Source organism: Lissotriton helveticus, chromosome 3_2 (assembly GCF_964261635.1).
Source record: "Lissotriton helveticus chromosome 3_2, aLisHel1.1, whole genome shotgun sequence".
NCBI classification, from domain to species: Eukaryota; Metazoa; Chordata; class Amphibia; order Caudata; family Salamandridae; genus Lissotriton; species Lissotriton helveticus.
Window position 1 is genome coordinate 173092178 of NC_136062.1, and position 14875 is coordinate 173107052.

Genomic DNA, 14875 nt, shown 5'->3' on the forward strand with positions numbered 1-14875 from the left:
AGGTACTGAGTCATCATGGAACCACATAATGGCATTTATGGGTGTGTGTGAGCATTGCTGTAAATTTCTTCTTATCCAGTCTGGAACCTAGGGATATTCTAAAGGTGAGGACTCGTCAGTCAGAAATATGCATCAGAAATTTTAATACAAGTGTTGAATTTATCGGCGTCCAATTAAAACATATGCATCGTAACTGTTGAAATTGTAAGATGTAAGCACAAGATGACCACTATGCTTTATCTTAATGGAAACAAGTACAGCAAACTTGTCTTATATCTCTGCCTTAAGAATAAAACAATAACCATTTAAGAAATACCTTTCATTCCCTGTTTTCTTACACACTGGAAGGTGATCTTTCTCAATTTTCCTGGAATCCTGTCTCACATTTGTAATTTTACTTTCCTAAAGTTAAGAAAGAGGAAATATAATTTTCTGAAATAAGAGTACTGTTGTTTGATAATACGCTTCTTCAGCTGATCAAAATTTCTTATAAAATGGATGTGAAACTTTGCTTTGAAGCTTTAAAGATGCAATCACACGCACACCACTAGGCTCTTCCACTTCCTATGTATATCACTATTAATTTCTGAAATCTTCAGGTAAGTATATTTATTTTTCTTAATTTATGAAGTTTTATAAAGCACACTAAACCTGACGATGTTACTGTGGTGTACACAGAACAAGGTGAAGAGATCCTTGAACATTTTTTAGAACAAAAGTATTTTCTAACACAACAATAACAAATATTAAACATGAACGTTCAAAAGATGGGGAATTCATGGTATGCAATAGCAAAGAAAAAAAGATGGAAGGATAGACTAATAGTGTGAGAAAGTGCCTCTTTTTTGCTAGTTAAACCTCTACATTTTGTGGACTGATGCTCATGTTTTTTTGACTCTGCGCACTGGGACACTGCTAACTAGGCTCTAGTGCATGTGCCTGATCCCTAAAATACGTTGAAATTGGCCAACTCCTAATTGGCACATTTAAGTTTACTATAAAGCCATATTATACAGTGCCCAAAAATACACCCAATGCACTACTGTGCTGTGATTGGTGTGACTAGGCAAACATCACTCCAGGCCTGCCATCACATCAAACATCCAGGCCTGTCATCACATCAAACATCACTCCAGGACGGCCACTGTAGCTTGGCAGCTGCAGTTTAAACCTCCAGGCTGATCTGTCAAAATAAACCCTTTTTCACAGGAGAAAACCTTCATTTTAAATATTAATATCACCCAAATTTAGGCCGTGAAGTCAATAAAGCAGGCAGCATGGTATTTAAAAGTAGAACATGTAGAAATGTAAAGTTAACATGTCTTTACTGTGACTAGAAACTAAAAGATACTTTTACTGTAGCAAGTCTAGGTTGCAAATGGAGAAACACTGAAAAGCAATATTAATTTTGCTATCTCTGGATTGGGACCAGATAGAAATACGATTAAACCACTATTTTATGGTTTATGAATAGCCCAACTCTAAGGTGGAGTCAGATTATTAATAAATATTATTAAACGGTAATGTTTAGAACGTTACATTTTCTTTGCTAGTCATTTTTATTAGCCCTCCAGCTGTCACCCAGCTAGTAAAAAGCACCGATGAGGTGTGAAAACTGCTCCCAATGCAGAGACAATGGCCTGAGTGTGGGAGTGGTTCTGTTCTCCTGGCAACTTCAAAGGGGCCTCCTTGTCACAAACAGATGTCAGAAAACACCTCAACAGGCCCCTTCCTTTGTCCTCCCTGTCAGGCAGGCACCAAACATAGTGGTACGGAAAGCTGTCCACAAACTTGTTTGGAATGACAACAAGGAAGGGCTGCTTCAATATTCTAATCACATCTCTGTGTGGGCATACAGGCTCAGCCCAAGGGAAGAAGGGTTTCTCCATCTTGGATTTCGTTAGTAAGTGGCACTATAGGGCTGTTAGTAATAGGGCGCATAAGAAATTTAGCAAAAGTGGGCAGGGTTACCCTTGGGAACCTTTACCCATATTGTTAAGGGAGGGGACACGAATCACCACCTTCCCAAGGAGAGCTGCTTCGAAGGCCGCGCTGCAGGCTCTGCACTGGCTCCCAGTCAGGAGAAGAATTGAGTTTAAGGCCCTGTGCATGTGTCACTGTATTATTGGGGGCAGAGCAACGGGGCCTTTACAGAGTCTTATTACACAGTACAGACCGGCTCGGTCCCTTAGATCCACAGGTACTGGCCTGTTAGTGATTCCTAAAATTAAAAAGGCCCATATGGGGGGCAGGTCTTTCCGGCTCCTGGTTGCAAGGAGCTGGAATAAACTCCCGCTGGAGCTTCGCCTGGAACCATCAGAGGCAAGGTTCATGGGAAAACTCAAGACTCATCTGTTTGTGCGGTAGCTGAGGCGCAGTGAGCATAGTTGAGGGCATGCTGTTTCCACTTACCACAACGCGGGGACACGCCGGTGTCCGTAACCAGGCGCTTTATAAGTTTCCCTATTATTATTATTATTATTATTATTAGTACGAAACATAAATATGGCACCCAAAGATATCTTCTTCAAAACACTACTGGACCAGAGGAAGAACTGAAGCAGACTGGCTCTGCTGCCTGTGACCGGCCCCCTCATATATACATGGAAAAGAACTGGACTCCAAGAGTCAGTTGGGTGGTCTGTTTGACTACAGGGACATATAACTGTTACAGGAGGCTTTGTCCTAGAACTTCCAGCAGACCAGTTCCAATTGGACTTGACCTGGGCCTTGCTGGTGCCCTCTGCTAAAGTGAGTCTTGACCCCCAAGTGTTGTTCCTGAGAATGTGGAACTGTTAGCTGCATCTAACTGTTTGAACTCCAAGAAAAACCAGGACAGACCTGCAAAGCCAATCAGTCCAATGAGCAATCTCGCTGGGCTGAAGAAACAGGTTCCCCCCACTTGGAGCTTCTCCGCAGCAGTAAATCGGTTTAAGCAGGACCTCGATGAAAAGCTACTTGGCCTCATGGAACCCACATCGGACACAACTCGTAGTCTTGTCCTACTGGAGAGCTCCGAAAAAGAGACCGAGGGCCTGGTTTCGATCTCAGCAGACGGGTTACTCTGTCACAACGGTGACAGATATCCCTTCTGCCGAAATATAAATATAATTATATCCTATTGGATTTATATTTCGGCGGACGGAATATCCGTCACTGCTGTGACTAAATAATCCATCCGCACGGATCTAAAATCATGCCCCAAGTACGAAAGTAGAAATCTTGACCGTGTGAAGGTGCCAAATGTATCCGACCGGTGGGAGCATTTCTCCAGACGCGAAGTTTGAATTTCTCCCACTCTGAGTTTATCATTAAAACCAATGGCTTCAGCTGTATCTCCCCCAATGCCTTCCCGATTTCATGCCAACTTTCATGGATACAGCCCATGCCCCACTGAAGGATTTTGACTTCCAGAAAAAGACTTCCACTAAAAAGACTAAGTCCCAAACTAAATGCATGACCCGGCCAAACCTGGTGGATGTATCTGACCTGCACGGCAAGAAAAATGGTGGCAATATTGAGCATATCATTAGCGTGCTTAAATATTTCATGGTTACCCTTTCTGGATCTAATGGTTTTTAAGAAAATCAACAAAATTGTGCTTTAAAATGAACTATTTGACCTCATTTTTTAAAAAAGGGCGTGCAGATAGACATGGAGTAGAGGACTTTGTAGTGCAGGTGAGCAGCTGTTTGGCTGTTGGTATCACATGTCTTGTTGTTCACCTACCTGGAGTTTTGAGAAATGCCATTAATGTATGATATTTTGTTTTGCTGCATACTTAATACAGTAAAGTAAGAATTGTAACTTCACATAAGGTAGCATATTTTAATGTTGTCATTTTATTCTAGGATCATTCATGAAATAATTTCCTAGCAATAATCTTCTCCTTTGAGTTACAACCTGCAGGCTCGCAGCATTTTAAATGAGCTCTAAAGACAGTCCTGAAGAAGGTGCCTGCAAAGACGTAGGAAGTTTCAATCAATCGTCAGTAACAAGAAAAATAAGCCTGTTATGATAGAAACATGCTTTTTATGACTATAAGTGTAAAAACCTAATCTATGTGCATCTAGTGCCAATCCGTCAATAACTGGGGTCTTTATGGTCCTTTACAAAATGTTAATTGGTTTTTGATTATTCAGTTAAATGCATGTCTTCGTTCTCCTGGTAAGGTCAGTTTTGCTATCTTCAAGCAGAGAGTAGGTACCAATGACTTTGTCTGTATATGTGAGCTCCATTACTGTACTTATGTGGATGTCAGTCTTTTCATTAGAGAAATGTGATATGGTTAGTCTGGCCAGAAACTCATAATCCAGTAAAGGCTCTTCCTTACTTTTGACACAGAATTCTAAATGCCCCGTAGAAAATATGACATGAGAATGATGATTTATATGGCTACTTTATTACATCTCCTGAAGCTTTAGACAGGCATGTCTGCCCAGTGTATTCTAATTTAAGCACTTCCTTAAGAGGAAAATGTGCTACTGGTTATTGAGTTTATTTTTTAGCATGAACTTTTATAGCGCACCTTGGCACTGAAGAATAGTGCTAAGTAGTGCAGCCAGAATCTTAATATAACAAATCATTTTTTTAAAGCTTCTGTAATTAGAAAGAGCTATTCGGACAAGCCATTCCGCATCTTGGGCCCTACGAATCCAGGCAATTTTCTGAAATGCATATGTCACAGGCTTCTGGCTGGAACTTAGAGTACCAATATATAGGGCAAAAAGGAATACAAGATCAATATAATCTTTACTAAATAAGAAAAAGCCTCTCTAAGTCAATATGCTGTTTCGAAAGTGGAGATAGACACTCAGTGGTTAATACTTAAACTTCTTGGGCTACATACTAGGTCCTCCTTTATGTTTAAGCCTTTGCAGCTTCTGGATTAAGATGCGAGCGAAGGGGACGTTGAAAGCGTTTCCTCATTCAAGATGCAACAAGCTCACGACTCGTACTAAGGTTGCATGTAATGACATCACCATGAAACAATGGTCTAAACATTTTATACGGATTTACTCTTGTCCAGAGCCATGCCAGCTACCAGCAAAAGAATAACAAGCATTTGCAATGCAATAGGTCTCGCATTAGGAAAGATTGAGCTATTGGTATTGTAAATGACAAATTTTTTATGTATGTGTTGGTTTTGGGAATAGCGAAATTAATAGCTTTGTCATTTACAATGCCAATAGTTATAACTTTCACAAATGTGGCACCTATAGCATTTGTAATGCAATATGTGTTTTATTTACGTGACTTAGATGTATTGATATTACAAATAACAATGGCTGTTAATTTTTTTAAATAATTAATACTTAAATAAAAGTTATTGTAATTCATAATGGCAATAGCTTAAACTTTTGTAAAGATTATGTTCAGTGTATTTTATTGCTATGAAAATCCAAGAACAGAAGTGAAATATTAACATCTTTTTGTGACATTTGTAATAAAACTTGAAACATTGAGAGAACATATTTAAACCAGTTGTTGTTTGCACACTGGGTAAAATAGGCCTGGAATGTCAGTGTGGCGCATCCTAACACCAGCACACACATTGTGATAGAGGAGACGTATTATCTTTGCACTGCCGAAAGTACATAAAGTGCATAAAGCGCAATGAAGAAGGTGGTACGGATTTCAAAACGGGAAGATGGACAAGAGAAAACCATGCGACAGACAGCAGTACTGTGCATGCATCTTCTATACCTTAACTGCATGATAATGCACACACCGGGACAGGTCTCATGGAAATGTTGGTGTTTGTTTTTAGCGTTTTATATAGCGCAAACTTGACTCAAAGGTATAGAGTATCAGAGCGCTTTACACAAGCACCAGTAACGTTACAAGAGACACATTCATTATTATTAGGCACGGGGAGATTAAGTGATTTGCCCAGCCTTGCCCAGATGTGTTAATTCCTGCTGTGCGTTATTCAGCGGGTGGTTACAATGATCAACATTCTGTAAACACGGCTCATTCTGTGAGGCAGAGGCTGGATTTGGTGATCGCGCCAAGACACACACGAATTTATTTATTTTATTTATTTATTTATGCAGGCGAACAGGTTGAATAGAAAGATGTATTTCCACAAAGTCAGCGTATCCACAGGAGCACGTCTGCACTCAGCAACCTCCAACTGCATAAGTGCCTAAAGCCACAGTTGGAAGCTACTGGTTGAAGACGCCTCGAGAAATGCATCTCTTGAAGATAAACATTCTTCAAGAGATGCGCGACCACAAATACAGAACATACAGCACGTGTGAGCTGTCAGAACTAACTGCACGTGCAAGTAACATCAAAGAACAGAACACATAACTCTAAGCACTCTACAGCTCTCCGGGATCTGCTTCAACCAGCAGCTACTGCCCCATGTCGCAGAGTCGTGGAGACACTGCTGGGAGAGCCTGGGAGCCGGGACGCCAGGGGGTGGGAGAGATAGGGAGAGGGGAGGAGTTCGCAGGTAGGAGCTAAGGGAGGGACATGAAGTTAAGAGGGTGGGGCACTGCTGGAGCCGAGGACGGGGCAGCGGCGACTTCCTGCAGTGGAAAGTTAGCAGCTAGGACGGGAAACGACACCGAAGAGATAGAGGAGCACCGCGGCCCACGAGACAGAGAGCGGAGCATGGAGAGGCAGGTAGGGAAAGGACCTGGAGAGAGCCTTAGGCAGAGGGAGGACAGTAAACTACAGAAGGGGAGGCGAGAGACGCCGAGGGAAGGATGCAGGCGAGAGAGACGCTGAGGGAAGGGGACACGAGAGAGGCGGAGGGAAGGGGACATGAGAGAAGCGGAGGGAAGGGGACACGAGAGAAGCGGAGGGAAATAAACGGGAAAGACACTAACGCGGCATGGATGCGAGGCACTGCAGCCAGTTTCACTTTCATTCATTGAAGAGCGCGCACCAGGCAGGGGATGTGCACGGCGCCGGGCTGGGCGTGTGCGCCCACGAGGTCAAATCTCTGCCTCAAAAAGCGCGTGGCAGTCTGCTGTCCACATTCCCCCAAAAGTAACAACATAAGTTGTCTCGCAGACAGCAAAAGCTTTGCTTTTGCTTTCGTCTAGCGAGACCTAAAAACTACAAATGTTATTTTTAATGATGAAAATGAACTATGCTTAAAGTACCAACCTATCTGTTTGCATTTCCCAGCAAGAGGCCATACCCACAGTTGAAAATATGTAACTCTGTAGGTCCATTTACTAGGGTCTTGATAAATGGACTGGTATTCTCCACAACCAGAGCTGTGGATTCTGAGGTTCCCGGTAAATCCATGGGTGGTGAAAGTCTAGAAATAAATAATTTCTCAATGCATCGACTTACATCTGGAGATTTCAACTACTTTTAGCAGCTGGGCTCTTTAGGTGAAAATAAACAGATATGCATTGAAGCTAAGAATCTCATAATTTCAAAGGCGATGTTAACTGCTATACCGGCCGAACTGAAAAGAAGTTGTCACTTATAAGGAGGGCCTACTTGGTTGCAATAAAGTATATTACTTTAATTTCTCACTTTAAAATACCTGAATGAATATGTCATTGTTCTCTCTCAGGGCATCCAAATTGATAATGATAAGCACAAAGCAATCCTGAGAATGTGTGAGGACACCAGAGGACTTCTTTTAAAATCACAGTGTCTTCGTCTTACTTTAGAAGGGGCAAGAGTTATATGTGACAAAAAAAATAAAGTTTGATACAGCCTTACGACAGACCATGTTGCCAATTCCATTAATTTACTTTAAAAGAGGGAAGAAAAACAAACAGACTTTATCAGTCATTCAAAATAAGCAAAATTGACCTAAAAAAAAAATCTTTCACTAACTCTTTTTTACTTTCTTTTAAATAATAGAGACGGATACGGCAATATAACAGCATAGGCTACAACATGGAAAACAATGAAAATAGAACACTGCACCTTTAAGGGCAACCTGGCCTCCACTGTCCCATCTTGCCCTGCAGGTGGCAGTTTAAACAGCTTTTTTTTCCGGGTCCTGGTGACAGAATCCTGGAGCAGAGTTCTGCCCTTTTTAAGGCTTTTTCACTTACAATTTTTCATCAAAACCATTTCAAAAGTGGTTTACTCAACATCTGGGTCAAGAGTATTTCACAACATTTTCCTGCCAGGGAAATATATCAATGTTTTTTGCCAAATGCCATCCCTGTTTGCCAGATATACATGATCCAAAGACATGTAGTCATAGCGGTGGGTGGAGGGGTGGGTAAGAGAAGAGAGAGATCGCGAGAGAGAGAGAGAGAGAAAGAAAGAATGTGCCAGCATGGTCAAGTAGAGCGCCGAAGAAAGTAAGATTCCTTGGCTGTAGAGACATCTGAGAGGCGAGGAGAGACTGTTCCCTCTACCAGTGCCCCTATCTCGGGAAACATCCTTTACAACGCAACTTTTACCACGCAGTGCTTTTACATCGCAACTTTTACAACGCAAACCATTACAACTCATTGCGCTGGGGGGGCACTCTAGGATAGGGAATAGATTTAATTTACTATCCAACACCTTCCCTACTATCCAAGAGGACTGGAATTGGAATAGTAAATTAAACTATTCACTATCCAGCACCCCAAAGCGCTATGCGTTGTAACAGCATGCGTTGTAAAAACCGCGATGTAAAAGCAGGCGTTGTAATGTCATACATCCCCCTATCTCACCCTCTGAGGAGTCTTGTATGGGAAAATCCAAAAAGAGAAAATCCGGGGAGACATGACGTCACCATTTGATGTTGAGGACATAGACGCTAAGAAGAGGTACAGTACCTACTTGCTCTTCATCAAGTTTAACGTCGAGGTCACACATGACATCAAGGAGGAGGTGACTGTAGAGAGGTACTTCTACATCAAGACATCAGTCGTTACCACAAACTTCGACATTAAGACATTATTCCACTACATAGGAGAAGAAAGCGGAATGGCTTTGTGCATGAAATCTCGCAGGCTCCAATCAGAATTGGTTTCCGAGTACTACAGAGCCTACACTCCACCCAGAACAGCTTCTCCAGTCATCATAGTGGATTCTCCATGTACCATGCCTTCCCCACTCCCCCAAATTCTGTCTGAGTCTTCTCCTCCTCCACAACTGGTTATTTTACTGGTAAACCCACTACCTAGTCTGCCAGCCAGTCCTTTTCAGTTATCACAGTCACCTGTACTAGTTGCATCTCCCCCAAGGTACTCTAGATCTTTTTTACATCATGCTAGACCTCGTACCAGGTCTAGGTCGTGAACAATGTCAAGATTCCATAGTCATCATTACCGTTCTAGATCTCCTCGATGATCACACTAGATATGTGCTAAGATCAATCCCGATCGAGGTCTTGAAGGTCAAATTAGTACTTCTTTTAGTGTATATTCTCATAGACTGACAGTCACCTAAAGCGATGATCTCTCCTGTTGATGATATTAACACCTTTCTGGAGGTTCTTATCAGGGGTGTTAAAAATTAAAAATATTGACATGCCAACTACCACAGTCTCCACATAGGTAGTCTGTTAGACACTGCACCAATGGCCTGTCTCTAGAACATAGCTATTGTTCCAGGTCTCATAGAACCAGCAATGGATGTATTCCTGAATTCCACATCTACTAAGGCTGCACAATGCAGCCTACAGAAAAAGTACAGATCACCGGATAAAGATATATTATTTCTTTGCATTGGATCCCACACTGGACTCTCATCCTTTCTGCAGCCCGCAAACTTCATGCTATGGCCCCTTCTTCTAGTGTTCCTCCTCATAAGGAAAGTAAGAAGTTAGACTTGGTGGGCAGAAAAGAGCATGGCAATTGAACTGTTACTATGAAGATATAACCGGTCACTCTAGGACTCTATTCAGCAAATCTTAGGAGTCCTTTCAGAGACAGACATCAAGATTGGAGAGAAATTGGTAAGAACGGTATAATGGTATCCAACCAGATCATCGGTGCTGCAGCGGATACCTCCATCCCTGCAGCACATGGATACTGTCACGGTTTAGCTCTACACCACTGGATCAGACTCACAGTGCTGAAGCCTGAAGCTCAATACTAGATCCTGTCTTTTTCAGGGAACACTTTATGTGGTTCCCAATGCTAATGATCACGTCTCGCATGAATACAAAACTCAACACTCTTCAGGTCGTAGGCCTGGAGGAAAAAAAAAAAAAGAATATAGGAGACATTTCTATAGGCCCTACGACTGCCGATGTTTCCATTGAAGGTGTCAAATCCCTCTTTGGCCCCAAGGGAGGCAATAACAGCCACAACAAAGATATCAGTAAAGAGGCAGAGGAGGTCAACAGCAACCTGCTCAAGCCACTAACCAAACACCGATGGAAAGCAATGGGTGTCTTCTTTCTTCTCCTCAGTTACACGCTCTGGTAGGGGGTAGCATAGCATCTTACCTGGAAGAGTGGACAAATATAACAAATGGGTTTTGAATGCTGCAAAAAATGGATACTGTCTCAGAGTCAATTATCCCCTCTACCAGCAACAACACTAAAGAAATCACCCCAGTTCTATCTGGAAGTACTACGGCAAAAAGTCTCCATTAGGCCTGGGTGCAAATTCAGTTCCGCTCGCGGAAATTGCGATAATTTGACATTTTCACGTTCCGCGGAGAGCACGAAAAATGTCAACATTTCCGCAATCCGCATCTTTTCGGAAATTTTTGTCTTGCTTGCGCTATATATTCTTATATATTCGCTAACTACATTCTTGCGCGCACGCGATCGCTTTACCTGCATCCCCGCGTTCACCGACAAGTTTTCCCGATCCGGTCGCGTTCTCCACAAGATGCTGGATTGTGGTAGCCATTTTGCACTCTCTCTCTCGAGAGTTCACGCCCGCATTAACGTCATTGGATCACGTCATTCGCCGCGCGATCACGTCTTTCTTCTTGCGATCATGCACCGCGAGAGTATGAGATGATTGAGTTCTCGAACACGTCATTCTCCACCGCGAGCAAGAGCATGAGGACGCGGACACTTCATATTGAACGCGACAAGGAGCGAGAGAACCCAAACACGTCATATCCAACGCGACAGGGAGCGAGAGAACGCGATCAAGTCATTTTGGACGCGCCGGCGGAAGTAATGTGAAGCTCGAGAACTCGAACATGTGAAATTTTCAATTTGGAGAAGAATATCAGCTCTAGGAGCATGAAACCTTCTGGAAGTGATGATTTGGATGAAAAAAACTCAGATTGACATTTGGCTGTTCTTTTTTGTGCAAGGAGTCCTTTTTTAAAAAGGTGGGGAGAGGGAGGAAGTGCCACCGAATCTCCAACTTCCTGTTCCTGTCCAGCAGGCTCCTCTCGGTGCTTTGTCCATCTCCTGGTCATTCTGCCTTTGGATTTTGAGCTGGAAAGATCACTCTTTTTCTCTGCTGCATCATTGTAATTGGATTTGAGGATTTTTGAATTGGATATTTTACAAGTAAGGATAAGTTACTTACCTGTAATCCTAGTTCTCTTCCAGGGGTATCCTCATCAAAGTCATAAGCACTGAATATTCCCGCCCATGTGCGGGACCCCGGAAACAATATAAAAATATATATGTATAAAACACATATATCTCGCTCCACATATATGTATGTACATATATCATTTTTCTCACATCAATGCAGCCCCAAAACTGAGGCTAAACAATGCAAACACATATACATGAACTGCAATTAGTAAGGAATCAAAAAACACATTAGGTCAAAAAATCCTTGAACTTTGTGTTTTAATGAGTCAAACCACTCATAAATCCTGAAAATTGCTTATAAATAGACATTGTTAGCCCTCAGGCTGCATTGCAAAACAATATCATAGAAAATGAAACCATTTTCACAATAACTGGCACCGTGCCTTTAAGGCAGCCATGACCCCAGGCTTCCCATCATGCCTCAGGGGTGACAGTTAGGTCAGTTGTTCTTTGCATAACCCTGAAGACAGGGCTCAACCACAAGATTGAAAACAAAAACAGTACCAAATCTCATTTACCTGGGGAGGCGGGTGGGTTGCTTATGACTTTGATGAGGATACCCCTGGAAGAGAACTAGGATTACAGGTAAGTAACTTATCCTTCTCTTCCAGGGGATCCTCATCAATAGTCATAAGCACTGAATAGAATAGCAAGCCCAGCAACCACCTGCAGGTAAATGAGAAGTACATGACCCAACCAATCATAACAGCCAAAAGAAATTCTAGCTGTTAAACAGATTCCTCAGGGAGGCCTGGCCCACCTGGGTATCTGCTCTCGTGTCAGAATCTAGACAGTAATGTCTGGTAAATGTATGGACAGACCTCCAGGTCGCCGCTTTACAAATCTCAGACATGGGCACATCCTGCAGGTAAGCCGCCGTGGCTGCTCTACCTCTAGTAGAATGCGCCTTAGGGGAACCCCCTAAAGTCTTCTGTGCCAATTGGTAAGCAAGCTTGATACACGAAACGATCCACCTGGAGATAGAACGTTTCGAGGCTGCATGACCAGTCCTGATCGAACCGTAGTTAACAAACAATTGATCAGAATGTCGAATAGACTTGGACCTGTCCAGATAGAACTTCAAAACCCTTTTCAGGTCCAGAGAGTGTAATGCCCTCTCAGCTGGAGTAGAGGGATTAGGAAAGAAAGTGGGTAAAGAGATAGACTGATTGACATGAAAATCTGATACCACTTTAGGCAGGAAAGAAGGATGCGTTCTAAGCACCACTCTGTTCAGATGAAAAACCGTATACGGTTCTTTAGTACATAGGGCCTGAATTTCGCTCACCCTACGGGCTGACGTAATCGCTATCAAAAAAGCCGTTTTCCAGGAAATATGCTGTAAAGAAGCTTTATGAATAGGCTCAAAAGGTGAACCCATCAATTTTGATAGGACTAGGTTCAGCTCCCAAGGCGGAGCAGGAGGCCGAACAGGAGGATACACTTTCTTTAGACCCTGCAGGAAATCTTTTACTGCAGGAAGCTGAAAAAAAGAAGTTTGTGAAGGTGATCGCCTATAAGCTGTAATAGCGGCCAAATGCACCTTAATGGAGTTAAACTTCAAACCTGCTTTAGTCAGGTACAACAAGTATGGGAGAACTGCTTCTTCCTGACTTTTTACCGGATTGTGACCATTCTGCATGCACCACATATAGAATCTCTTCCACTTGCATGCATACGAATGTCTAGTGGAAGGGCGTCGTGCTTCTTTCAGAATGGCCATGCAGTCCTGTGGCAGCCCTAGATGGCCGTACTGTATGACCTCAGGAGCCAAGCTGCCAAGTTCAGTGACGGAAGGTTGGGATGGTGAATCCTCCCGTTCATCTTCGACAACAGGTCCTGCCTGCATGGAAGCCTCTTGTGAGGAGACACTGATAGGTGAAGTAGGTCTGTGTACCACCATTGTCTCGGCCAGTCTGGGGCAATCAGGATCATCGTTGTGCACGAGTGGTTCAGCTTGCTCACCACCTTCGGGATCAGCGGAAGGGGTGGGAAGGCGTACACAAACAGCCCCGACCAGTCCATTAACAGAGCATTCCCTCTCGTTCCTGGTCGATAGAACCTGGAGGCGAAGCTTGGGCATTTGGTGTTTTCGTCGTCTGCGAAGAGATCTATTGAAGGACGACCCCAAGACTGGAAAATGTCGTCTAGCACTTCGTCGTTGAGAACCCAGTCTTCTCTGTCTTCGAAGTGCCGACTTAGAGCGTCCGCCCTCACGTTCTACTCTCCTGGGAGGTGGACTGACTGAACAGACAACTTGCGAGCTAGAAGCCAATGCCAGATGCGCTGAGCTTCCAGAGACAGAGTCCTTGAGCGTGTTCCTCCCTGCTTGTTTAAATAGTACATCGTGGTGGTGTTGTCCGTCTGTACTAGAATCATTTTCTCCTGAAGCGAGGGAAGGAACGCTTTGAGAGCCAGGTGAACCGCTCTCAACTCCAGCAAGTTGATATGATAAGTGCTTTCCTTGGGAGACCACAGACCCTGCACTTGTAGGGGTCCCATGTGCGCTCCCCATCCTTGCAATGATGCATCTGTGATGATCGTTTGTGTTGGAGGCGGTTGATAGAAGAGAACCCCCATCTGCATGTTCTGTCTCTTTGTCCACCACTGGAGGGAAGATTGAGCAACCTCAGACAAAGTGATCCGATCGTCCCACTGATCTGAGTGTTGGTCCCATTTGTCCTCCAGATCCTGCTGAAGAGGACGCATCCGAAGTCTGGCGTTCGGCACGAGGAAGATGCAGGAAGCCATCGACCCCAAGAGCGAGGCTATCTTCCGCACCTTCTGGGACCTGTGGAGAAGAACTTGTTGGCACTTGAGGGCTATCGAAAACTGTCTCTCCTCCGAAGGAAACACTTTTCCTACTTCGGAGTCTAGCAGAGCTCCTAGGAAGTGGATCCTCTGAGTTGGTTGTGATACAGACTTGTTGAAATTGACATGTAGACCTAGACGTTGACAAAGTTCTATGCATGTCTTGAATTGATTCCTTACATTGCCTGGAGTTGGACCTTTCAACAGCCAATCGTCTAAGCATGGGTATACGAAGACTCCCCTGCGGCGTAGAGCTGCCGCCACCACTGCGACACACTTGGTGAACACTCTGGGAGCCGACTTCAACCCAAACGGGAGGACTTTGAACTGGTAGTGAGAGGTCCCCACCCGGAACCGAAGGAATCTTCTGTGATCTTGCCGTATTGGAATATGGAAGTACGCATCTTGAAGGTCCATCGAACACATCCAATCCCCCTGCCTGAGATGTGGATATATCTGATGAAGCGCCAACATGCGAAACTTTTCTTTTCGTACATGCAGATTGAGTGTTCTCAAGTCCAGAATGGGCCTGTATTCTTCCTTCTGGCCCTTTTTTCTGACCAGAAAATACCTCGAGTACACTCCTTTCCCCCTTTGGGACACCGGAACTCTCTCGATGGCTTC

The 14875-nt window shown here is 43.6% G+C and overlaps 1 protein-coding gene across 2 annotated transcripts in view; it reads right to left on the reverse strand.

Moving 5' to 3' along the window:
- Window positions 1-14875, reverse strand: part of TERB2 (telomere repeat binding bouquet formation protein 2) — a 446275-nt gene that overhangs the window by 164516 nt on the left and 266884 nt on the right. For both annotated transcript variants that reach the window (XM_078684969.1, XM_078684968.1), the window contains exon 5: window positions 317-402. In XM_078684969.1, coding sequence (XP_078541095.1) covers window positions 317-402 — 86 coding nt within the window. The remainder of the gene's footprint in view (window positions 1-316; window positions 403-14875) is intronic.